This window comes from Musa acuminata, chromosome BXJ3-4 (assembly GCF_036884655.1).
Source record: "Musa acuminata AAA Group cultivar baxijiao chromosome BXJ3-4, Cavendish_Baxijiao_AAA, whole genome shotgun sequence".
Taxonomy (NCBI): Eukaryota; Viridiplantae; Streptophyta; class Magnoliopsida; order Zingiberales; family Musaceae; genus Musa; species Musa acuminata.
In genome coordinates this window covers 17,185,713-17,212,772 of record NC_088352.1, presented here as the reverse complement: position 1 = coordinate 17,212,772, position 27,060 = coordinate 17,185,713, and the positions used below count along the sequence as shown (strand labels likewise).

General features: G+C 36.9%; 3 protein-coding genes across 3 annotated transcripts; 2 read left to right on the top strand and 1 right to left on the bottom strand.

Moving 5' to 3' along the window:
- The first annotated feature begins 222 nt into the window (after window positions 1-222).
- LOC135584061 (pentatricopeptide repeat-containing protein At3g29230-like) lies at window positions 223-5,247 on the top strand. The gene is made up of 4 exons (XM_065147296.1): window positions 223-3,394; window positions 3,951-4,235; window positions 4,325-4,496; window positions 4,612-5,247. Exon 1 carries the CDS (start codon window positions 229-231, stop codon window positions 2,227-2,229), a length of 2,001 nt encoding a protein of 666 aa, XP_065003368.1. The 5' UTR covers window positions 223-228; the 3' UTR covers window positions 2,230-3,394; window positions 3,951-4,235; window positions 4,325-4,496; window positions 4,612-5,247.
- On the top strand, window positions 4,080-5,021 carry LOC103973017 (peroxidase 60-like). The gene is made up of 3 exons (XM_018821253.2): window positions 4,080-4,235; window positions 4,325-4,496; window positions 4,612-5,021. The coding sequence occupies exons 1-3, from the start codon at window positions 4,080-4,082 to the stop codon at window positions 5,019-5,021; spliced, it is 738 nt and encodes a 245-aa protein (XP_018676798.2).
- A 780-nt stretch (window positions 5,248-6,027) lies between the features above and the next one.
- LOC103973006 (uncharacterized) lies at window positions 6,028-20,757 on the bottom strand. The gene is made up of 9 exons (XM_009387456.3): window positions 20,499-20,757; window positions 20,151-20,397; window positions 19,848-19,997; window positions 8,886-8,943; window positions 8,711-8,803; window positions 8,382-8,480; window positions 6,915-7,006; window positions 6,640-6,699; window positions 6,028-6,545 (listed from the first exon to the last, which is right to left on the bottom strand). Exons 1-9 carry the CDS (start codon window positions 20,666-20,668, stop codon window positions 6,285-6,287), a joined length of 1,230 nt encoding a protein of 409 aa, XP_009385731.2. The 5' UTR covers window positions 20,669-20,757; the 3' UTR covers window positions 6,028-6,284.
- Between the last annotated feature and the right edge of the window lie 6,303 nt (window positions 20,758-27,060).

Sequence of the window (27,060 nt, the reverse complement as noted above, 5' to 3'; positions counted from 1 at the left end):
GCTTTTTTTCTTCTGTAAATTATTCCTTTCTTAAAGAACCAACCGATGGGAAAACAATTCTCACATTTCTACTTTGTATTTATACTATGCAACAATAAGCTATGCTTATAATATATCATATTATACATATTATCTTATACTGCATCGTATCATATCATAGTATTATAGTATTATGGTATAAATGCAGCGCAGAGAAATATGCACTCGTTGTTCGACCGGAAGAGCAAAATGGCTGTTCAACCCACACCCGCCGCCCGGCCTTCCTCTCGCTATCTCGACCGCGTCCTCCTCTCTCTCCCCGACCCAAGGCGTCTCCCCAACCGCATTTGGCCTGACGACGGCAACGACCGCCACCGCCACCGCCATGACGCTTCCTCCTCCTCCTCGGCAGTCGCCACCTCCGTCCCCTGCGCGGTTTCCCCCTTCTGCGAGGACGCTCCGCCGCCGCCTCCTGTCAAACTCAGCCATCCTCTCCTCCGCGCCCTTGAGTCATCCGGCGGCCCCGCAACACCTCCATTCTCCCAAACCCTCGCGCAGCTCATCGTATCTGGCCTCGCTCTCCACCGCCTCGCCGCTGGCCGCGCCATCAAGGCGCTCTGTGCTTGCCCTTCCTCTGTCCCTCTCGCCGTTTCCCTCTTCTCCGGCGTCGACGACCCCGACGCCTTCCTCTCCAACATCATCCTCCGATCCTATATCTCCTTCGGCCGGCCTGACCAAGCGCTCGGCTTCTTCCGCCGTCACGCGCTCCCTTCCCGCGTCTTCCCCAACCATTTCACCTTCCCACTTCTCGCGAAGCTGTTCTCCGAGCTCGGACGCGCTGGGGACGGGTGGAGCGTCCACTCGCTGGCCGCTAGACTGGGTTTTGAGTCCGATTTGTACGTTCGGAACTCTCTGATTCACATGTACTCGACTTTGGGTGATGTCGACTCCGCCCGCAAGCTCTTCGATTTGGATCTCGATTCGGATTTTGTCACCTGGAATTCTATGATCGATGGGTACGTAAAGAATGGGATGGTTGATTCTGCTCGCAGGTTGTTCGATGATATGTCCGAGAGGGATATAATCACTTGGAATGTGATGATTGCTGGGCATGCTGGAGTCGGGGATATGGACGCAGCGAAGGATCTGTTCATAAAGATGCCTGAGAGAGATGTTGTCTCATGGAACACCTTGATCGATGGATATGCTAGGAAAGACGAAACTGGGGTTGCTAGAGAGCTCTTTGATGTGATGCCCATCAAGAATATGGTGTCTTGGAATGTCGTGCTGGCTCTGTATGCTCGGATCAAGAATTACAGGGAGTGCCTGAAGTTGTTTGATAGTATGACTGCGACGGGGGATGCAAAGCCAAATGAGGCTACTTTTGTCAGTGTCCTGACGGCCTGTGCATGTTTAGGTGATCTTGCTAGGGGAAAGTGGGTGCATTCTCTGATGAAGAATAGTTCTGGAGCAATAAAGCCTGATGTATTACTGTCAACCGCACTCTTGAATATGTATTCCAAGTGTGGGGATATGCATTCGGCTAAGGAAATCTTTGACTCAATGGAGGAGCATAGTGTAGCAACATGGAACTCTCTGATCATCGGATATGGTTTGCATGGAAATGGTGAGAAGGCTCTCGAATTGTTCATGAAAATGGAGAAGGAAGGGCCTAGGCCCAATGAAGCCACCTTTGTGTGTGTTCTGAGTGCATGTGCTCATGGAGGAATGGTGTTGGAAGGCTGGTGGTGCTTTGATCGCATGATTCACTTCCACAAGATTGAACCCAAGGTGGACCATTTTGGTTGCCTGATGGATCTCCTTAGTCGAGCTGGTTTTCTAAAGGTCTCGGAGAAGCTGGTCCAGGGAATGCCAGTTGAGCCGGTGCCAGCCTTATGGGGAGCATTAGTGTCAGCTTGCAAGACCCATTGTGATTTGCAACTTGGGGAGGTTATTGGCAAAAAGTTGATTGACATGGAGCCTCAAGACATTGGGCCTTATATATTGTTATCTAATATATATGCAGCAAAAGGCAGATGGGATGATGTAGAGAAGGTAAGGAAGATGATGGAGAAGAAAGGTTTGCGGAAGGGTACAGGAATTAGCTTAGTGAGTATTGATGATCATGTTGTGGATCACAACATTTCAGTTGGTAAAAAAAGTGTGGTTTTCTCAATGTTGAGTGAGATGGGTATGAGCATCAAGTCATCATGTACTGGGACGTATAAGATGCAGAGGAATACAGTTTGACTCGATAATTCATATTCCATATTAGTTGATTCATATGCTTCAAAATTGCTGATAGAGAAATGTGAAAAATATTTCTCAACTGATTGGAATATGATCCAGATGAGCAATTATAGGGTCTCCAGAAAAATTGGGAGGACAAATTCAGCCTAGTTTTGGGGGATGTGACTTAGTACAGAGATTCTACAGGATAATTTGGCAGGAACATATACTATCAGACATAACAAATGAGAAATAAGGTTCATCATAATAGATGGCTTTTCTGTGAACTTTGACGTATTGGGAGAAATTTGACGGATTCCATTTAAACTGAGTGTTGCTCATAATGTTCAGCAGAGATCCCTATGCTGACATCTCTAATAAGTGGTTAGTTACAGCTCAAAAACTCGCTTATTCAGTTATCATTTGCTATTGTTGTGTTCTTCTGGGAGATGATTAGGATTAAGAGTCGTTTACCGTAGTCAATTGTGCAATTCATAATTGTACAAGAAGGAAATTGGCTTGCCTTTTGTAGGAAGACGGATAGGCAGCTTACTTTTTGGGGGCAAAAGGAATGAATGAAGCACATTCTTTTTTTTGTGTGTGTTGTGAAGGATTCTGCAGGGACCTTCAGTGGACTCGTGTTGGCAAGCTATTTGGATCAGGAGTTATACATCTTCAAGAGTGACAAATGTTTGCTGACATCTTTGTACTAAAAGCAACTTAATTTCAGTGTGAAGCTTAACCTCATTTGATCCAAACTATCTTTGTGTTTGGAAAATTCCTCTTTTCCTTGGAGATACGTAGATAACTGAGATTGAAGATTGGTTTGGGTCAGACTGAAGTCCTTTCCAGTAGTCAAAGAGGAGTCTACAGGTTCAAAACAGATCTTAAAGACATCTCAAATCATGACAATGGCGGATCGATCACACCTCAGCACTGAGCAGTAGATGACCGAACACAGCACTTCCATGCAGAGGATGCTTCATCTCGATATTGGTAATACTGCTGATGAGGTTGGCTCGTCTCTTGATGAGAGTGAGATCTGAAGGAAAGAGTTAAGAGAGTTCTTGCCGATCATCTCCATCGACTATCCATGGAAATAATTCACCATGCTGATTGGCTCTCGATATCGACAAATGGGAGGGAGAACTTTCATTTGTGGTGGCAATAGGTTTCTTGGTGCCAAGTATGTATTTTCATTGTTATTGCAATTTATGGACAATTCCAATAGTTAAAAAAGATATTGCATAGTTGATGAAATGAATTTTTTGACATGTTTCTGCTAACATCTTTGGCTAAATTCCATCCGGGTTGGTCACTAAATAATAAATAATGGGAAGACGTTTTTTGGTCAATCGATCATGCTATATATAGTTTAATGTTCTTCTTCTTTTCCTCTTGTTTTTATTGTTCAACAGACAAACAAGGAAACTGAAACTAAGCCCTAATCCGACCAGTTGAGCATTTGATTTTAATGATTTGACTTTGTACTTTCAGGATGTATGAAGGAAAGATTAATTGACATAAAATAATTGCTTAAACTCAAATGAGAAGAAGAAAACAATGTACTTCTTGCCAAATCCTAGTGGAGTTACCAAGCATTTGTGGGATGGCACTGCCATCTTATTTGATGGCACGTCCACGAGAGAGCCATAGCACGTCTCTCTTACTCTTTTAAACTACGCCATGCATCATCATCATCATCATCATCATCATACAAGCAGCTTTCTCCTATATAACAGGCAGCGACGTGCCCCAGCTCTTCACCACCACCCTCCTCCTCGATCAAAGAAAGAAGATACAGCATCAGAGACATTCACTGGGGTGTGTTCGTGTGTGTATAAAGGGATGCGACGCATCGATACTGTTGGATGGGAGTGGAACCGAGAAGACGGCACGCCCCCAACCTAAGCGTGAGAGGGTACGACCTCATCGACCAGGCCAAGGCAGCACTGGAAAGCAAATGCCCCGGCGTTGTTTCCTGCGCTGATATCATCGTCGTCGCAACGAGGGATGCTGTCGTGCCGGTACGTGCGGTGCATGCATGCGTGGGGTTTACTTACTGTATGCTTCGTCCGTCGTCGTCTTCTGTTCTCACCGGAGATCGATGTTTCAGGGAGGTGGGACGCAGTATACGTATGCGGTTCAGACAGGGAGGAGGGATGCCAACATCTCGCTTGCGTCTGATGCCACCAGAAATCTGCCTGGGGATTCCTTCTCGGCATCCCAAGCGATTGCGGCGTTCCGGGCGAAAGGGCTCAGCGCTTCGGACATGGTGTTACTTCTAGGTAACTTCGTCTTCCACAGTGTCATGATGAATCAAGATGAGTGTTGGTCAGCTTGTGTGCCAATCGAGAGATGGATATGGGTAAAAGCTTAAGCGTCTCCGTTGTTGATCTGCAGGAGGACATACGGTTGGGCTCACGCACTGCTCCTTCATCCTTAATCGTCTCTACAACTACAATCGGTCGGGGAAACCAGACCCGGCCATGGATCCCGCGTTTGTGGCCATGCTCAAGTCGAGGTGCTCGCAGACGTCGACGGTTGACGACACCGTCCTCCTCGACCACGGCACTCCCACCACCGTGGACAACAGCTACTACGAGCAGCTCCTGGCGAGAAGGGGCGTGCTCAAAGTGGATCAGAACATAGCGTCGGACGCGGCGACCAACGCCACGGTGAGGGCGCTGGCCGGCGGCAGCTCGAGCTTCCCGGCTCTGTTCGGGGGTGCCATGGTGAGGATGGGCGGCATCCAGATGCTCACTGGGACGCAAGGCCAGATCCGGAAGTCGTGCCGAGTCGTCAAGAAATGAGGCTGAAGTCTCCTTTGGTTTGGGAGTTCCTTTTGTCATTTGAACTTTGGTTGGTTTCTTTGTTTGTTTATTGGGATAAATAAATAATTAAAAGAGTTTCTTCTTAATATATTAATCCTTTCAAGGTTTTTTTTTTTTAAATAACATACTTAACCTCATAAATTTTGACATAACTTTTAATATTTTTATTTTATTTTATTTTCCCATTGGAACATTATATTTCGAAGAAGAAAAGAAAAAAAATAATATTCTTTTATCCAATAAGTGCATCGAATTGAATCAATTATTTATCTTTTTGATTACATCACTAATTTAGTCAAAATTATTAAGTCATAAGATATTTTTACATTATTAATCTGTCCGTAAAAAATTAGCCTAGGACTTGTAAAAGAAAAAATTGATTAGTATACAAAAACGGAATGAAGGAATAAATCCTAACATCTCAAACTTTACGTGCATAAAGAGTTAATTAATACATGAAAATGATATATAAAAGAGAAAGTTAATTAATTCATGAAAATAAATAAAGAATAAATCCCGACATCTCACAAACTGAACTTTATATACAAACTTATGCTGCTAAACAATGCTCGTAATTACCCCAAAGTCTTATCTGTGCCACCAAAGAGTTTTAAGAGACTAATTGACATAACCTGCAACATACAAACCATAACACGTGAAAATTAAATCATTTTGAGAATGTTATGCATAGTGTGATGATCAATTATTATGTAGCTTCGTAAAGTATTTTTGCTTACAGGTTTCAAATAAAAATACTTACGGGTTTCTAGTAAAAACACAGAAAAATACGATCAAAAACAAACGACGAATGATCTATTAACGAAGGTGTTACGGATGCATGCTAATCATCCGTGATGGACTGTCATATTCAATCCGGATATAACTATGGATAACATGCACCTAAAACGGCTCAAACGTTTTCAAGTAATGTTTAAGCTTCCCAAAAACGAATCATGAAAGGATACAGCACGAGTACCTGACAAGATAATAAAAAGATCCAATGACATTATTTTTTGTTTCTTTCCCTTTTCGTTTGCGGATTTGTATAACACCATGAGATGATTCAACTGAGAGTGTCAGTTGAGTAGACCAGATCATTTCAATGTCTTGACCTTTTCATCTACAAATCACTTCAAAATGTAAAATTTTCTTCACAATTTTCTCAAGAATGAACAGAATGACAGTTCCATGCCTAGCTTGCAAAAATAATTCCCTTTGACAACTTGTGAAGCAAAGCAAAGACTAGCTCAATCCCTTTGGTGGACTTTGGAGAGAGAATACTCTTTCACTTGGATCAGAAACAGATGCCATATCTGAAGAAGTTCCCAAGGCATCGATTCTAGAATCACCATTGCTCTTGCTCTCTTCTGAGGTTTCTGGATGGGGGTTCTCTGCTAAAGGAGCACTTGTATTGTCTACATTAAGCTTTTTGTATATTGCTAGAGCCTGAGTTATCATAGAAGAAGGGTTTCCAACAGCGCTAGGAAGTAGGAGAGTCGTTCCCTGAACAAAGAGAGGAGAAAATTAAAAATAAATATAAGAAAAAAAAGATCTTGCACATATAAGACTGTTTAACAATTACACGATGATTTCTTACCTCCTTTGCTATGCAACCAAATGCTTTAATATATTGCTCAGCAATTCTGAGACTTGCTGCCTGAAGAAAAACAAAGGAACAAACTTCTAAAACTCAGACATGTATCCATTCTCAAGATGTTAAGCAAAAAACTGATGCAACATACATATCTCTCTTCTAAATGATGTTCTCATCATGATGCGAGTGATGCTTTACGCTTTTGTGAAAGACCAAGTTCTACCATGATAAGCACATATAAACATAGAGGGGAAGGAAGAATCAGAAACAGATCTTGCCTCAGTGCCTCCCTCGGCTTTCATAGCCTGTGACAATATCTTGAGGCCGTCAGCGGTCGCTCGTGATCTAGCAAGGATAGCTTCAGCTTCTCCTGATAAATGAAAAAGATCAAAGGAGTCGGAGAGAAGATTTTAGAAACTTTAACACATTTTACACTTCATATTCAAAACAGGAGTGATGTTTTTCGCAGCTCCCAAGACATGTTAGATTATCAAGGTCCCATGAGAGGACACTAGTGGTGATCGACCAAACTGCTTATAAGGTTACCTTTCTTCATTTGCTCAAGTGATACTTCATTTAATAGTCAGACTAAAACAATATATGAACTTAATATGAAATGGAGGCTTCAATCATGGTGATCTATTACTGATTAGTAAGGCTGGCCAAACTAACAGTAGCAACCATTAGCGGAGATAGACTAGTGCCTAGGTATCGCCAAGTCCAGAACAACAGGTGTTAGAAGTGGGTACACCCTAAACGGAATCATGTACGAGCCCCAATAGATGAGTTTGGCTTATTACTATGAAAGCTCAAAATGGACTAAAATCAAGAATTAGGGAACTATGAGCAAGGTGTCAGCAGGTGTCAACTATGAAGGATACTCCGATCAGAGACATGAAGGGCTATTGCTTACCTAGTAGGTTATTAATTATACATCAAACCCTGGCTGGATATCTACCTTGTCTCATTTCGGGTAAAAAGACCACTGATCTTTTCCATTTCTTTTTCTTCTTCACCTGCAGTTGATAGTTATAGAAATTCATTTGTATACTAAAGGAATTCGTGCACTTATGTGGCTGATCTCATTTAAGAGCAGTAAGGATTAGTCTGTAGGATAGCGCTTTTAGCAAACCTTTTTTTTTTCTAATATCAAAACATCTTTGTCCTCTCTCCTTTTTCGTATACTTTATGTTTGCTTCACATTTTCCCCATATCAAAATGTTCACTTGCAGAAGGTGTTTTTGTGAGAAGAAGTTCCTTTAAACAGATTCTGATATTTCATCTGATATGAGAGACAAACATCATTAGTTGTCCAAGTTGCCAGGAATAATTCCTGTGTACTTGTACGAAAGTAATGAATTACAATGATTCAAAGGAAGCCGACTCAAGTAGACCATCGAGAGTGGGGACGAGATCTCTTGTTGGGTTTATCAAAGGGCCCTAGATAGACAACCTTTTCCCAAGCTCGAGGGTAGAATTTGTATTATTTCAACTTCCAAGCCATCCTACAGTAAGACTAATTTTAGCTCAACCATTCCAGCTTAACATAACAGCATCTCAGGAAATAAATAAATGGCAATAGTCTTTCAAACTTTATCTCAAGCATAATGAGCAGACAAAAAGGTTTTGTTATTATAATAAATGAAAAGAAGTTATATCTTCTTTTCTATACCAGCAAAGAATCCATATAGACAATTCAGTTCAAAAAAGAGCAAAGTTAGAAAGAAAAAAAAAATGATTGATACCTTTAGCCCTATTAACCTGGTCCATCATTGCAGCTTCTGATGCCAATATCACAGAAGCTTTCGTACCATCAGCAATGTTGATTTTAGCTTGCCTTTCTCCTGTTGAAACAAGAAGTTATGCATTGATACTTTAATTAGAAATGAGAGGATGACAAGCAATATACATTTCCTATCAAATATATATTATTCAAACCAATTTATATCTTAACAAGCCTGCCAAAGCTCCACAGTTATTTTTACAAAGGCATCGTAGGAAACCCTTTTGCAATGAAAGAAAACTTGGTACAGAAGAAAGTGATAATCAGAAAAAAGAGTTCTGCAAGAAATACCTTCAGACTCAAGAACTTGAGCACGTTTTCTTCTTTCTGCTTCAGCTTGCATCTCCATAGCTGCCTTTACTCCTGGTGGTGGAGATATATCCCCTACAGAAAAGAATGAGAAAATTAATTAAAAATAAGAAAACTTTAAAGTTAACAGGAAGTCATAATAGATTCAAGAACTTACGTATTTCATAACGCAGACATTTAAGACCCCAATCAGAAGCAGCCTCATTGATTGCTCTCTGTGGGACAATAATATACAAGAAAAATGAGGCCCAAAAAGAACTGCTTATAGCAATTTGGTGTTTTCAATCAATTCTTCACAATCTTCCTAAGCCTATGTAATGAATTTACTCTTACAATTCATCAGACAATGTGCATCACAAGAAGTAAATGCTTAAAAAATATATATGCATAAGATGCTAAAGATGAGAGAAAAAATCAGTCAATACAAAAGAAAAAACAAGGTGTCTGTAGATAATCAATAAATAATCAAATTGACTTAAAAGTGGTCATTTACAACTCCTACAGTTAAGATAAAAAATAGCCCAAGGTGTCTGTAAACAGATATCCAAGAGGTAAAAACTACCATGAATCAGAAGTTTTCACTTGCATTGGATCCTGTCTGATGTCATCAAAAGTTTTCTCTTCTCCCCTACTTATTATTTTCACATTTAACATCTCATTAAAAGTAAGAATGATGTGATTATACTGTTACTTTGATACCACAGTCGTCAGACCTTTTTGTTTTCTTACCTACATTACAGATTACTAATAAAATGGTCTCACAAGAAGAGATAATTTTTGAATTAGCAGATAACAAGCAAAATTTGTGTTGTTCCTTTTTAACAACAATGAAATGATGAAAACTGAAATTTATATAATATACAAAAATCATAAACATGCTCATGCACTGTAGATCCAATCATTAAGGAATCTTGTAAGAAGTCATCTTTAGGTAGCAACCACAATAGGAGCACAAGAACTATAAAAATATTCAATTACACAAATGCAGCAGAAAATAATCCAAGTTATTCTAATTATCAGGTTATAGTGACAGGTTTAAACTGTCATGGTTGCCAAATTTTGGAGGCTCAAAGTAGTTATTATGATGTTTTTGCATTGTAATTATTTTGCATTGGTGACTCAATCTAAACAATACTGATCTTCACTTATCATTTTCAGACAGATTAATGTAGCACCACAACTGTAAATCAGATTAGCAACTGACACAACAGAATTGTACAAATGGTCGATCGACAAGAACCACACATTCATCTTTTAGTTTTTTGTGCATCAAGAATCGCCAACAAGCTAAGTCACTTGATCTAACTTCCACAACATCAAGAAATGTTATAACAATAAGAACAAGAACACAGATAACAATGATGAGATCTGACTACTTTCAGTAATATTCATTTATTACGTTATTTAGGTTCATTAAAGTTGACATTCTCCTACAGAAGGTCATCATTCCCATGCTGCTAACCAAGTTTTCATTAGTGTTACCTCCCTCAAGGTACCTCGTCTTTGCTTTCTTTTTTATTTTTTTTTAAATTCAAATCTTCCAGAACTTTAACTCAAGTGGCAGAATGCCAATTCAGTCTCAACTACCAGAGAAAAGATTCCAAAAAGGCCTTGTCTATATAAACAAATGAGTCAGCTAAATCAAAATGAATAAAGGTACATGACATGTTGGATATGTTTCAATTCATATTGAGTAAAAATTCATACTATGACCAAACTAGCCCAACCAACAATTGCTCTATACCAAAGGAAGCATAAGATAAATGGATCATGTATTTCTGGGCCAATGTCACAGATATTCATATGTTCATAACTGCTCCTTACATTTGCACACATCCAAGGCATCTTCAATGGTTTTTACTCTTAATCATTAGGTCAAATAAGATTGCTCCATTACAACCATGGCAACATGAGTCCAAATCACAAAGATACTCTGATCAGATGTAAGATTAAAAACATGTCCAACATAAGCTGCAAGACTCCACCTTCTCCACACCCATGACTGCTGTTTAAAGAAATATCTTATGAAATAATAGTCATTGGCATCAATCACTTGAACTCAAGCAGCAGGCTTCTTAACATGTGAAAACCGACAAGATCCAATCATGCTGTGAGATGTGCCAAGTACTTTTGCTAAACTGCTTATAAAATACGAACATTGTTATTTTAAAAAATCACTCTTATAATTGTGTCTTACGTGTATAATTTTTCTGGCTCTCATTATGTCTGCAGTGCAACCCTAATGAGGAATTCCAGCCAACAAAACAGTTATGGCCAAATGGTGTTTACTTGAATGTTTAGAATCGAATATCATAGATCCTAATTTGTATGGATTGTTCTATTCTACTATTCTAACAGTTTTTCTTTAGGAGGATAACCATAACAAGAAATTCATTTTTTTTTTCATTTACATAACACATTTTCATATTCTAAGTTCTCATCAATCTATCCTTTTTCTCTAATTTTGTAATAATCACCGATGATTTTTCTCTCTTAACATAAATTAAGATACCATAAATAATGTGTAGATTTATTTAAATTATTAACTTTCTTGTTTGTGTAGTATGGTTAAGAAAATTATTAAAATTGATTTCATTAATCATGTGGACAACTTAGGAATTTTGTCAATCAATTAAATTATTAATTGATTTATTTCCTAATGAATGATGTAATTTTTGGAAAGTAAATAGTTCAAATTCCATTTTTGTGTGTGAATCATAAAAAATAAATATTACAATTTTATATTTGTATGTGAAAGTAAAATAAAAAAAATTAAATTAAATTACTGTTTACTAGCTCATCTTCTCCTATTAAAGTGGCTCCCCCTCCCTCATTCCTTATCGAGTCCAGCAGTGAGAGAATTGAGGATTCCCGAGGAGAGATAGGATCTTCTATTCTTTTGTTACTAGCTTTTATTCATATTTTAAATTTTTTAATATTATAATTGTTATAATTTGTATGATGCATAATAATATTTTAATTTCGAAATTTTATAATTAATAAATAATTATCATTGAATTGTGATGTTAGAATGATTAGTTAATTTAATAATAGTTCTAATTCATTTAATTACATATTTATGTTTTAAGAAATTATATGTGGATTTTTATGATTTAATTAGTTTTAAATTTGAAATCATGAATGTAAATATTAAAAAGAATGGATTTGAGGTTAATTGTTATTTTATAATATTTTAAAATACTTCTAAAAATACTGAAATCTAACTTAATAAGAGGGGTCAAATTGAGGTCTAACCTGAGTTAAGTTGATTAGTCAAACTAGCCCATATGATTAGGTATGACCTAGCCCATGTGATCAAATATGATCCAATCCATATGGTTAGGCATATGACACAACCTATGTGGCCAGGGACGACTCAATCCATATGACCAGATATTGGTTATGCATGACCTAGCCCATGTGATTAGGTATTGTCCAACCCATGTGGTTAGGCATGGCCCAGCCAATGTGGCCAAGTACAACCCAGTCCAGCCCATATGATCAGGCATGACCTAGCCCATGTGGCCAAGTACAGCATAACACATGTGACCATGTATAGTCCACTCCATGTGGTTAGGCATGACCCAGTTCATGTGGCCAAGTACGGTCAAACCCAAATGGTCAAGCATGACCTAACCATATAGTCAGATATGACGCAACCCAGTTCATGTGGCCAAGCACAACCAGCCCATATAGTCAAGCATGACTCAACCCATATGGTTACGCACGACCCAACTGACGAGCCAGGTATGGCAAGGCTCAGTCCAACCCGCGAAGCTAAGCCCACCCAACTATGCGACTAGCGCTAGACACATTGTCGTCCCTCTATTTAGACCGTTGTACCTCATCCTAACCTACTACCTGAGAAAGGCATGTGCAATGCACGTGACTCATCCAAGGCTCAAGTGGGTCAGTTCAGTCTGAACTAGCAAAATGCGACATAATCCAATTTTCTCTCCCTTTATCGGTTTAAGCTCGTTAATTGACTGAATCATGCAAATTTGATTAGTTCAAGCCGGTTCAAGGTGATTTTAAGCCAAGTTAATAACTAGTTCAAGCCCACTTGACCTAGTTGAAACCAATTAAATCCAAATTAGACATAGTCTAGAATGATTCCATACCGGTTCTATAAGGATTTGAAGTTGGTTCCGTTAAATCATAATTGAACTGAGTTTGATTTAAGTTAATTGAGCTATTCCAATTAGAGTTATAGTTCATTGAGAGCTATTGAGAGATTGATACCTCATGTCTTTATGATTTGATGAACTTAAAAGTTTTATCTGAAGGTGTCATTTTAAAATAATTAATTATTTACTATTATATTTATATTAAATTGATGGCATTAATGTCGCGCATTTGAGATCACTAAGAAAAACATTCTAATATTATAATATTAGAATATAATATTATAATTCTCATTCAGGAGGTGTGAACCTAACTCAAGATTGATAATATTATAATTCAACAAACAATCCAGGATCCAATCACACATTTGAGATCACTAAGAAAAACATTCAAGTCATTCACTTCTACAATCCACAATTCACAAAATCTGTGCAGTTTATAATCATACATCATGTCACTAGATGATTCTTAAAAACCAAAGGCAACTTAACTAAACCATAACCACATCATAAATCCATAGTTGTAAGAATCTATACAATTACAAAACCAACATTTACCACATGTTTGTATCATTCATTAAATAATTTTAACTTAACATTCCCAAAATGATAACATGAGAGGTACTTTTCAAATATCTACAAGATACATCAATCTAGATGTCATTAATACACACAAAAGGAACTTATACAATATCAACATATTAAATACGAAAGGTTTGCCCCATTATCTTCTAGACTTCCACTGCCTCAACCCAATTTACACATTTTAGTGAGCGATAAGCTATCCTGAAAAATTTATATATCAACGGGATGAGCATATAAAGCTCAGCAAGTGACTAACATATCCATAACAAAGAGGACAGGTTTCAAACAAATAAGGTATCAAAATACAAAGCAGAGATACAAGATGAAACAGTAGCATGTTTTGTTTGAATGCAGAATTACAATGTCATATCGTTCGAAGCACGTTTTGTTCATACAATCGAGGAAAGGTAATTGCATCATTGGCATAAGGAGCATATCGATGACATATGATAATTTCAAGGCATAACAAAGACGTAAGGAGCATTTTGGATATCATGAATGTAGAATTACGATGTCATTTCGTTCGAAGCACATTTTGTTCATACAATCGAGGAAAGGTAATTGGAGCATATCATTGGCATAAGGAGCATATCAATGACATATGGTAATTTCAAGGCATAACAAAGACGTAAGGAGCATTTTGGATATCATGAATGCAGAATTACGATGTCATTTCGTTCGAAGCACGTTTTGTTCATACAATCGAGGAAAGGTAATTGGAGCATATCATTGGCATAAGGAGCATATCGATGACATATGATAATTTCAAGACATAACAAAAACGTAAGGAGCATTTTGGATATCATGAATGCAGAATTACGATATCATTTCGTTCGAAGCACGTTTTGTTCATACAATCGAGGAAAGGTAATTAGAGCATATCATTGGCATAAGGAGCATATCGATGACATATGGTAATTTCAAGGCATAACAAAGGCGTAAGGAGCATTTTGGATATCATGAATGCAGAATTACGATGTCATTTCGTTCGAAGCACGTTTTGTTCATACAATCGAGGAAAGGTAATTGGAGCATATCATTGGCATAAGAAACAGTTCAGAACATATCAATGGTGAATTAAATGCTTCAGAACGTATCAATGGCATATGGAAATATTTCGGAAGCATAAGAAGCATTTCAGAACATATCAAAGAACAAATACGAAATAGAAGCTCAAACGTCGTACTCTAGCATAGTGCATGTGAGGTTTAACTCAGTGGTGGCTCCACGCCGTGATGAGTTCTCGACTCCATCCACGGGTAGCCCTTTCCTACTCGAGCCCTCTCACCCTGCCCAAGTGCTAGGTCGGCTCTGAATTTCATATCAAACAGATATAAGGTGAAGTGGGATTCCAAACATAATATGGTCCATCCATTTCTGAATGACCACCAAACATAATCTAGAGCATCGCGGGCTCTAAGCACATACCCTTTACCATTTTTGGCAAAGGTCCAAATAATCCCACAAACACCAGAGTACAAAAGGGTATTGTGAATAATGAATTAGGACATATCGGAAGCACATGCGGAACAACGAAATGTACATATGCCTTTCGAGTCAATACGATACAAACATAATCTTTCATAAATGTATTCAGATTTGAAAGAAAACAAAAGCAAGGGCATACAAGGATTTCAAGAAATCACATATAGCTCAATTGAAATAAGAAAGTTAGGTGAATTCAATGTCCAACGAAATGAAACTGGAAGAGGCACATATCGAAAGCAAATGCGGAACAATGGGATGAATGTGCCGAATCATTACGATGCAAACATGAACTTTAGAGGATAGCTGCAGATGTACAAATAAATAAAGGACAAAAGTATACAGGAATTTAAGATAATAATGTAAAGCTTAACTGAAGTAAGAGTTTTTGCCGAAATCGATTTCCAAAGAGAAGAAACAAGGAAAGCCGAAATCGATCAAAGCTCGATTCTGGCAGAATTTGATAGGAACATTGTATAAACTATTTGGATAACCACGTATGCTCCAATTTATACAAAATAGGTGTCATTAGAAAGCTTTATCAATCTAGTTTTAGGCAAATCAAGTTTTACAAGAATTGGAATTTACAACAGGAAGTTACAGATAATTTCGTAGCAAAAGGTCTGAAAATATTAGCTCTGTTTTACTGAATCCATAAGGTCGATGAAAGCAGATGTTTCAGTTAGCAATTGTACTCCAAAAATTTCAAATCAAGAATACACAGAAAGCATTTTGAGTCTAGCTTTGAATAAATCATACTTTGTATGAATCTGAATTCACAACAGAAAGTTATAAGTAGTTAAGCAACAAGAGGTCAGAAATTTCAGTCCCTTTTTTGCAGAATCTGTAGGGTTAATTTAAACAGAAGTCTTAGTAGGCATTTAAAATCCAAATCATTCGATCTTAGTATCAAAATAAAGATTTTTTTGTCTACTTTCAAATGGAATAGGTCTTGTCTAAATCAGAGTTTATTACAAAATGTTATGACCGAAACATTGCATAGAGGTCAGATTACCGAAAAATTACAGATTCATAGCTTTATATCAAAACGAAAGAAGGTCTGGTTCTCAGTTGAAATCTTTCAAATTTTACAGAATAAAAATGGAAACAGAGATTAAGGTTATTGTGGGATGGGGTTAGAACACTTGCCTTAAAATTATTTGAATCCCAAATGTGGGAAAATTGATGAAAAACCTCAAGCTCTTCTTCTTCTTCTTCTTCTTCTTCTTCTTCTTCTTCTTTTCTCAAACTCACGTTGGCTGCAACTATTCAGGTTTGTTTTCTTTAACCTTTCATCTAATTATTTGGGTTTTGGCTAATGCAAAAGTTGCAAGGTGTCATGCATGCATGAAAGGGGCTAGGTGTCATCTTTAGAGCAAAGATAAGTGGCACCAACCTTAGGTTAGCTAGTGACACATGTCCACTATATTTTTTTTTTTTAACTTAAATCTGAATCTTTCATAAATTATATCAAACTTCTAATATTTACTCTTAGGTCCCTAGCCATAAACTTTTAATATAATATCATTGAATATAAAATAATTATTAAATAATCCTTATTTTTTACAAACAAACCTTTTACTAATTTTTTTAAAAAATGGGGTATGTTACAATTAATGTGATTGTTACTATATATATAGTATATGTGACTATGCTGAGTGGTCCACATTTGAAGTGCAACTTGTGAAAGGAGCTACGGGTCCATCACAGTGCAGAGCCACCAATGGACATAGTTTAGGAAGTCATACATCAAGCATGGTCCCTCATAATATAATATCTTATCATACTACTTAAATGCATGCATGAATGAATGAATGAATATAAATGAATAATCATGGTTAACTATGCATCCTTGCCGAGAGAATGTAGGGTGATTCCCTTCGGGGATTAACGGAAAATCAGACATGATAGTTAGACGGTTTCTCAACCCATTGTTAGGAGAAATGTGTCCCCACTTGGGCGAATGAGGGATACCACTTCATCTACTGTTGAAAATGTGATATAGGTTCTCTCCATCCGCTATTGGGAGAATGCACCATCGAGTATAATGTACACTTTTGTTATCTAACTGTTATGTATATCATCGAAATGTGTTGCATGTAACTGATGCATGATTTTGTTTACTGCATAAGAATTATCATTATTTTTCTAATATATGTTTCATAATAAATTGATATGTTATCATTTCATATTAAATTATATATTTTACGAGTATTAAAAATTATTTTTATGATTTTTCGGAGGTTCTTACTAACATGTATGGTTATTGATGTGTTTTATCTTATATTTGTTTTTAAAACAACCTACTACTTTGTAATAAATTTGAGGCTTGGGTGGAGGAGACTTTTTTATCACTTGTGGCCCCTACTAAGAAGATGTGGTTCTTTTTTCAGTTAAAAAATATTTAGTATTGTAAAGATAGGGATTCGAATTCAAAGATAAAAAAATCTTCTATAAATTATGAATAATGAAATGATGGTTTATTTTTTATAAATCTGGGATGTGACAAATTTTCTATTCTATGCAAGTCCAATCTTCATTATTAATTTTTATTTCAGTATAAATGTTAATCCACTAATAAAATCTAGCCACTATTGTGAAGGAAGCCTAAATTGATTATGAAACTCATTCTTATATTTAGAATCTAGTACTGCATCATGTGTCTTCAATGTTTTTCACATCTATAACTATTCTCTGGTTACAATCTACCCTATGTGCCAAGCATTGTCATTTAGAGCCAAGGTTTATTGTACTGCCTGAGTTAGTATGGTACGGATGATACATACCAGTCCGACTCACCACTGAGATATGGCTCGCCCGAGTCTTTGTCGGCATGCCCTAACGAACTGTGTGTCGGTACACTGGTACGTACATACCATACCGACAAATCTCCGAGAAGGGTCCATTTTGCTAATGATGAACGTTGTTTTGAACAATCAATTTTGCTACCTACTACAAATCATGAAGACATCAACCCACCAATATAGTTCACAGAACTCCAGTGTGCTTATGAGCACTCTTCCACCCCTCATCCAATTAAATGCATCTAATAAACAAGAACTTTTGAAAGGCCATGGATGAAATCAAATATTCAAAGGTGCTTTCGCCTCCTTCCTTTGTGATTATCTAACTTTCTCCAACTCCGAAATGAATCCAATATACAAATGCACCATATTTTGTGGCACTGTGCAACTTAAAAAAGGCTTAATTGCACCATTGCGCAACAGGGCAAATCAAAATGCCACCTGGCAAATATAAACTGCATCTCATGATTGTGCATAAGAGTATGTCAAATGAATCTATACTAGCAAACAAATTAAAATTACTCTAATTCTATGTTCCCATAAATTCTGGCTCTTTTACTCTGACAAAATTTATCACCAGTCATCCTCTTCCATGATTTTAGCTTCTTGTCTTCTTCCATGACATAAATTGTTCACAATGATCTTCATAATTGCTTCTCTATTGTTGCTGCCCTGCAACAGAATTTATATCAGTATAAAGATCCACTGACAAGAAACTAGTAGCTATCCATAAGCCAGGATTTCCACTTGCTCACTCTTCAAAATTGAAAAAAAAACACCTACTCACAAATTTCAGCAATGGCAGTCTACTATTCCTCAAATTTTAACTTATCTGATGTCCAGATCCTACAAAAGTTGCCGCACGACACTTTGTACAGTAAGGCTATTTTATTCTTTATGTTATCCAGGGGTTCAGTATTTTGCCATTTCAAAAGAGCAAGTAGTTTAGAACTTTTATAAGATTTAATTGAGGTATCACGCTCCTCAGAAAATTTGTTTTTACATTGTTAATAGGCTTAAGACCAAGTTCCAATTAATCCCAACTCAAGGCAGCATAAGTTTGCAATTATATATGATATTAAACATCCTCATATTTCCAGGCAGGTTTTCTATCAGACAGCTGTCACCTATTGGAGCTTGCTGCAGCATCCACAAAAAAATAAAGAGCTTTTTTTTACAACAATGGCATGAAGGAGCTTATCATTGTCCTCACTGAGAATCAAAGGGAGCTGTACGAAAAAAATGATCAACCAGCCGGAACAAAGTTTAAGTTTGTGTTGTATAAGCAGACAACATTGGTACCTAATCAGTTATCCGTAATAAGAGGAGCTGTAGGGAAAGGATCAAAGAAATGAGTCAAACACTTAAGTTAGAACTTCTATGACATTTCAAACAAGTCTCATATCGGCTCCTCAACATGCGAAGCTGTTAAATTGATGTCACATAGTGCAATCAAGTATCTATGGTATCTGTCCGATCATATAGTAGCAGAAATGTACAATGTTATAGACTTACAAAAGTATGGTTCAAGGCAAAGCAAACAAAAAATTCCAGCAAAATGACAAATCTAGACACATCATTCACTAAAATTTGTCCAGAATCAACTGGAGGAATATCTCATTTTAAATTAGATTGAATCTTTGTCATTATCATTTTCTTTCTGAAGCAAAGATATACCTCGAGGCCGGTTCATTCTATTCACATACCCCATAGTCACAGATGAAATAATGCAATAAATTTAGCTACACTTTTTTTACTGACAGAACTATGGTTCAAGGCAAAGAAAACAGGAATCCCTACAAACTGACAATCTTATCTACCTCAAAGCACACAAATTCAAATCCAAACTTCCATTAAATCTGGAAGATAAAACAGGAAGAAACATCAAAATAGGGATCAAACACAGTAGAAGAACCAAAATAGAGGCTTTCCGATGCATGTGATTCCCACCCAAGCAGAATTTAGAAGGGTTAACATTATTTCTGTAAGCAAAGAGGCTGTTTTTATTGTTAGAATCCTGATAAGCTAGGTTGCCCTTTAGATTTCCAAGGTAGACATTACCAAGTTATGTTGAGCCAGAGCAAGAGTTGAAATCTCAGAGTAAGAAGAAGGCAAACCTACCACAATGTTCTCATTGAGTGTATCCCTCTCCTCAAATGTCTTATCAAGAGTAATTTTACCCAGCTCACTCCTCATCGTCGTTTGTGCTAGCTGGATAACTGCAAATATCGGGTTCTCCACACCATAGGAAGCAAGGACTGGATCAACAATCTGAACGAGTTCACAGTATCACAAACCCATTGATATACACATATGGAAGCTGCAACTTAACATGGGATGAAGACACGGTTCAATTCAAACAAGAAGATTCAAGATTCCGACACAAAACGACAAAATGCAAGTATTCATCACAGATGACACTACCTTGACATAAAGGACCCCGTCGATCAGGATGCTGACATTGTCCTTGGTGATGGCGGATTGGTCGGGAATCGGGATGGCCTCCTCTTTGAGGGAGTGGACATACGCGATCCGGTCAACTAAAGGGACAAGAATGTGGATTCCAGAACCAAGGGTGCGCAGATACTTTCCGAACCTCTCGACGACGCAGGCCTTCTTCTCCGGCACGATGCGGATGCCCCAGTTGATGGGCGGCGGCGGCTGCTCGTACCTGAGTGATCCCTCATCCCAAAGCGACCTCCCATCAAGGATTCCGAACCAAGGGATAAAAAACAGAAAGACTAGGGTTTTAGGGAAGGATCTTTGCCGTGCCTGGAGGAGGGGAAATCATCGCGGGAGCGGCCGTCGCTGCGGTAGTGGCGGAGGAGATGGAGGAGAGGGGAGCAGAGGAGGAGGGGCTCTTCTCGACGGAAGAAGGGGGCGGAGGAGACGGCGTTGAGGGAGGAGCGGAGAGGGAGGCGGAGGAATTTGGCCCTCAACATCGCCGTTTCTTCTCTGCGGGAGTTCGGATCTCGATGCAAGGACAAAAGAAAACCATCGCCGAACCAAGAGAGGCGAAAGCCCGACCGGGTTCTGGTCGGACCAAACTAAGGCAAAAGCGTCGAGACGAATCTTAAAGATAAATCAAACGGTCAATATCTAACCATCAAGCTTTCGCACAATTCCCAAAGCAAAATTGAAACGAACCTCACCATCGCTTTCATATCCACGTATGCAAGCGAGATCAATCCCAGCATCACCAACAACGACAGGTCGGTGGGGAGAGGAGGGAGGACATCATCCATTTCTGTGTCACTTGATCTAATCTTGTCCGTTGGATTTGCTAATCCTTTACAGATTTTTTGGATATTTTTAATTATTTCGAATTATAATAAGGTAAATAATACCTTATGGCTTTAAGGATATGCCGCAATATATAAGAAAATAAATATTGGCTAGCTTAATTGGTAAAAAAAAAAAAAAATTTATAACAAAATTTGAATATCATCTTTGTCATTTATTTTTTTAAAAAATTACGATATATAATAACATCATGTCATAAAAAAAAATATTATACTATATATATTTATATTATATTTATTTTTGTATAGACATATACTTGATTATTTAATAATTTACATATGAATTCAATCTATCATTTTTCATTTTGTAATAATACTGATAAAGGTAATTATTAATATATCATTGTCGATCAGTCGATATATAATTTTCATTTGCTCGACATCTCGTTCTTCGCTTGATTGACATTCTCGCTGAACTGATATGTTACTCTTACTTTTGTATTCCTAAGTTTAACATATGATTTCATGGTGTTCATCGATGGTCAAATGATATATATTATGATTTTTAATATTTACTATGATCTCAACCCAACAATCATATTTAACACTATAAAAAGTCATCCGGATCTATTCCTTTAAATTATAAAAAGACTCTCGAGCACTCGATGCCAAAATACACTTATTGAATATTTATTGGCCTGAAGCATCAAACTGTATCTCCAATTATCTTGACATCGAAACAAACTTAGAACTTCAAAGTTAACATAGTAATTAATATAAATACATTGTCATCACCATCTTGAATCAAATATCACAAGAGTAAGTTACTCAAATTGTGGATATTATAGATTATGATGGTTGGATGTTTGGATCTAGTTATTTTATTTATCCACTCTTCGGAAACACAAAGACTTAATTTAATGTCCAACTTTATGCTGAATGCCAATAGAAATAAGCTGCTGAGAAAATTGTGGAGAAAAGAACAGGCCTTGTTGACCTCCACATGAATTATATCTTGGAGTGGAATAGAAAATGTTGGTGTATATCTCAAAGAAACTGAACTACTGAATTATTATTATTATTCATTTCATTTCATCATAATATAAATAATGTTGTCTTTATGTGAGTAATAGGAATTAAGCTACTAGTATATTCAGCCATGTTAGTTGGTATGGTTGTTGTACTTCATCCTACAAAATCTGTTGCCAAAGCCTATGGTTGAATGGTGGCCAGTGATGAATGCTAATGGAAATAAACCCAACATATGATATCTTTCACCATCTCATCACTCATTTTGTGTCATCTTTCAAGTTCACTGCTCTTTTTAATGCTGCCAAACACATTTGCTGCAAGAATTCCATGGAGAAGAACATGATCCCAATACAGTAAGGAACTCCAGGTGTTAGTTGTGGGTTTTATTTTTTGATTTTTTTTGATTTTTTTTTATTTTTAAGGTTAAGAGTTTCAAGATGTTATGATGATTTGATAAGGTCTTAATATTTTAGGAATAGACCAATACTTAAATGAAAATATGTCTTGATCTAGCTAAGCTAATCAATACTTTTTAAAAATATCATATGAGATTTCAAACCATCAATTTTTTATAAGCAGGTCTGATGATGATGATGATGCATTATCACTAGACCAATATTTAAATTTCAGTTTCAAATCCTCAATTTTTAGTTCGATGAGTACGAGACTAATATTTTAGGTATAGACCAATACTTAAATGAAAATATGTTAGATAAGATTTTAATTCTTAATCTTCTATAAGTCAAAAAAAAAATGTCAAATGAGATTTGTATGAAATTTATAAGATTTTTCAGAAAGAAAGCTTTACGCTTCACACGTGAGCTTATATAGTGAACCCAAGAAGACATTCGACCTTAAAATTAGATAGACATAATTCTTGACTCTTGTAAAATCTTAGTTCTTCGTACAATTGATTGCTTACAATAAATTAGTTATTTTAAATATATATTTTCATATATCTATAATTGTCAAGGATGGATTCATATTTATTAAGATTTGAAACATGACCCAATATAGTATGAGTGATATATGCTCGTCAAGAAAGTTATTGATACGTGAATCAAGATAAATCAAACAATATTCTAGAAGATATAAGTTCTAAATTCGATTTTTTTAATATTTTTATCAGATCTTTTCATAATACCATAAATATCAATGTACTAACACTTGAGATATATATATATATATATACTGTTTGAGTCTTTATCGATATAATATTTTGGTAAGTGGGTCCGATGTACAATCATCATGTTTTATATAAAAATATATGAGGTTTCGAACTTCGAGAAAATATATCAAATAACATGATAGGTTGAGAAAATATATCGATTAATATTTATATAAAATTTCGTAAGAGTGCAAAAAAAAAAAAAGTTAAGAAAGTTTACAGTAAATTATACAAATATAAAAGTAAACTAGAATTTAGAGTTGTTCGATCGTTGTGACCTACATCCACTTCTGATTCCTCCTTCGTCAAGATCACCGGCATCCATTAATGGTCTTCCTTCAATAAGCGAAGACCAATCACATCTTTCCTTTTCACGGGTTTAGGAGATAATCCTTATAAGTCTCACACCTCTCTTCAATGATCTCAATACTTAAAAAATGAGGAGGAGTACTTTAGCACTTTTACAACACTTTATCACTTCAAAGACTTAAGATTATGCCAATACTTTTATGTCCTTTCATGCAGAAAAGGATGGGGCATTTATAGGCCACAATAGCTTCAAAATTAGAGTAAAAAAGTGTCTCTTCCTGATTTTTCGGGATACTAGCGGTACCACCGTCATTGTTGGGTAGTACCATCGTTGGCAGCATTAACTGCCAGCGATACCACCGTCCAGTCTGGGCGATACCACTGCCCAAAACACCTGGGAGACCGGGTCTGCCAGGCGGTACCATCGTCGGCCCTGGCGGTGCCACCGTCGGCCGTGATTTCAAGTGCTGAATGGGATGTTCAATCCAACCCAATTCAACCTTGTTAAGGGCTCAGGCGGTACCACCGTCGGCCCTGGCGGTGCCACCGTCGGCCGTGATTTCAAGTGTTGAATGGGATGTTCAATCCAACCCAATTCAACCTTGTTAAGGGCTCAGTTGGCCCCTGACCGAGTTAGTGGGATTACCTCCCGATCCTAACTCAACTAATGTTCTAACTATGATTAAGGCAAGCAATTAGTCCGGCATGTCGATTTTTCTTTCGGCGAACCTCCAGCAAACTTCTCGGTAAAACTTCCGATGAACTTTCGACGAACTCCTGACAAACTCTTGGCGATCTTTCGACAAGCCCTTGGCGATCTTCCGACGAGCTCTCGACGATCTTCCAACGAGCTCTCGACAATCTTCCGACGAGCCTCTAGCGAACCCCAAACGAACTCTCAACGAGCTCCCGACACACTTTCGATACATCGTCCGAATCTTCAACTCCGACCCATCATCTGTTTTATGCCTTACTGCTATCGTAGTTAATCCTGTATACTTATCTCAACACATAAATTAGGTCAAATAATTCACCAATTGATTTCATCATCAAAATCTGAGATTCAACAATCTCCCCCTTTTTTATGATGACAACTAATTGGTGAAGGAGTTAACATTAACTCCCCCTATCTATATGTCATATTTTGAGAAAAGATAAATTTGAATTCACTGCCTTGAATTCAAGCTTTAATCGAATTTAATCACATGCATTGTGTATCATTATAGTTTCAAGTCATCATCATATTAAATACATAATTTTAGCACTTCATGCATGATAAAAATGCTTCGGACATAGCCTTACATTACTTGCATGAAACATCCTCATGTTATAACTTTTATAGTAGCATTCAAAGGTTCACAACATTAAGAATCAGATATTACATCATTGTATAATAACATTAAAAATTTTCAGCATTCAGAGAGATCACAGTATTAAAGTAAACACAAGATTATAACATCAAGTTTTCAACATAAAAGAGATCACGACATCAAAGTAAACAGGATTACAACATCAAAGTTAACACAACATCAAAAGTTTTAAAGTTTTTCGTCAACTTCTCCCTCTTTGTCATCAGCAAAAAGTCATAGATAGCTATTAAGGTGGTGGCAAGTCAAAATGTCTAAACAAAGTATTAAGTTGTTGATGAATCTATTGTATCTCAGTTAAAATTTGATCTTGACGTTGTTCAAATCAATCCATTCGAGTCCCTATGTCATCGGTAGATGAAGTGGGTGCTTACTATATTGGAAGTGTTGCCTCAAAGGGACCAGTAGGAGGAGTTTGATTGCCCCTAAATATTGGTGTTTTAGGTTCTAGATCAGGTGGGAGGGGGTCAGTTCTTCTAGGTAATTTAGTCCATATCCCATTTCTGAATATGCATCTTAATCTTCATAGTAGATTTCTATTTATGATATTAAACCTATCTAGTTTCATAACTTCTTCGTCAGGTGGGATAACTATGTCATAAGCATGGATTAATCTTGTGATCAGGCCACCATATAGAAGCATCATATCCTTTTTTGATAGTTCAATCATATTTTGTTGTATTAGGTAGCCAAATCAATTTTCATGTCCTTTCATAATCCAATACATCATTCTTATTTCCATTTGGTTAAACTTTATTATGATGATATTGTTTTGAGATTATAATGCTTATCAAGATGTGATGAAGTAGTTTGGTGTTGAAAGGTAGTAAATGTTCACAGCTTTTTGGAAGAATAGACAAGTTAGGATTACCGAAGATGATTCCTAGAGCTTCAGAATAAGTGGTCTCAACTGTTGCTTCATCCCATTGTCCTCTAAAATAACAACCTCTATTTTTCTCTGCAATTCCTATGAGGTTATAAATTACGCTATCTGTAATGGGTATATGATGTCCTAAGAGATAGGTGGAGACCCTATCGTACTTATCCACATGCAAATTATTATAGAACAATCTAACAAGTCTATGGTAGATAGGTTCATATATTTGAAGGATTGGTAGGATATCTAGTTTAGCAAACTATTGAATAGGTTCCAAATCACTTAATTCCTATAAATCAACATATTTACCCTTATCAACATTTCTAGATTCTATGATTGAAAATTTAAGGGCATGTTGATGAGAATCGAAAAGTAGGGAGTCACAGTTTTCATTTAATCTTCTCTTCTCTTTGTCCCTTGAGGATCTTCTAGAAGTCATGGAGATTACAATTATGAAGACAAATAAGAGGCAAGAATACGTAATGCAAAGGGGGGAATTAATTTGGTTTAGGTATTACCTTTCTAGTTTTTCCTTCTTGTGATCACCAAGAGGGTGTTTGAGATTGATCCTTGATTTAGCAGAAAAATGGGGATTCTTTTGAGTTGCTAGAGGGAGAGTAAGAGGATCAAGAGGTTGGAGTACTTTAGAAAGGTGTAGAATGAATTGGGGTCGGTTCTACCACCGGCCCTAACTTGTTGTTTATATAGGGCAGGTTGCGGGAGGTGCTACTAGCTACTACCCGTGACCAGCTAGGCGGTGCCACCGCCTATAGGCAGTGAGCACTGCTTGCATTGAGGTGTGGTGCTGACATTGTGTGGTTCCTAGGATTTTTATCATTATGAGGTGCACACACTCATTTACACAAACATTATAAACTCTATTCTTGTAAGAGGAGAAAATTTGTACCATAAGTTCATGATTCATATACGCATCATATAAAATTCGCACCATAAGTTCATGTATCATATAAAATTCGTACGCAAACATCGTATAAGATTCGTTCGCATACCAAAAGTTCATGATTCAAGTGAATGATCTTGTAAAATAGAATTCGATAAGAAAATTCAAAGAAAAATTTAAAGGGGAAATAATGTATCTGAGAAATTTAGCATACCTAATTCTCTTCTTATAAAATCAAATTATTTCTCAATCAAAGGTTTTGTAAAAATATCAGCCAATTGATGTTTCGTGTCAATAAATTCTAAGATTATATCATGATTATTAACATGATCTCATATAAAGTGATGCCTAATATCAATATGTTTAGTTCTAGAATGCTGAATAGAGTTTTTCATTAAACATATTACACTTGTGTTATCACACTTTATAGGTATATTT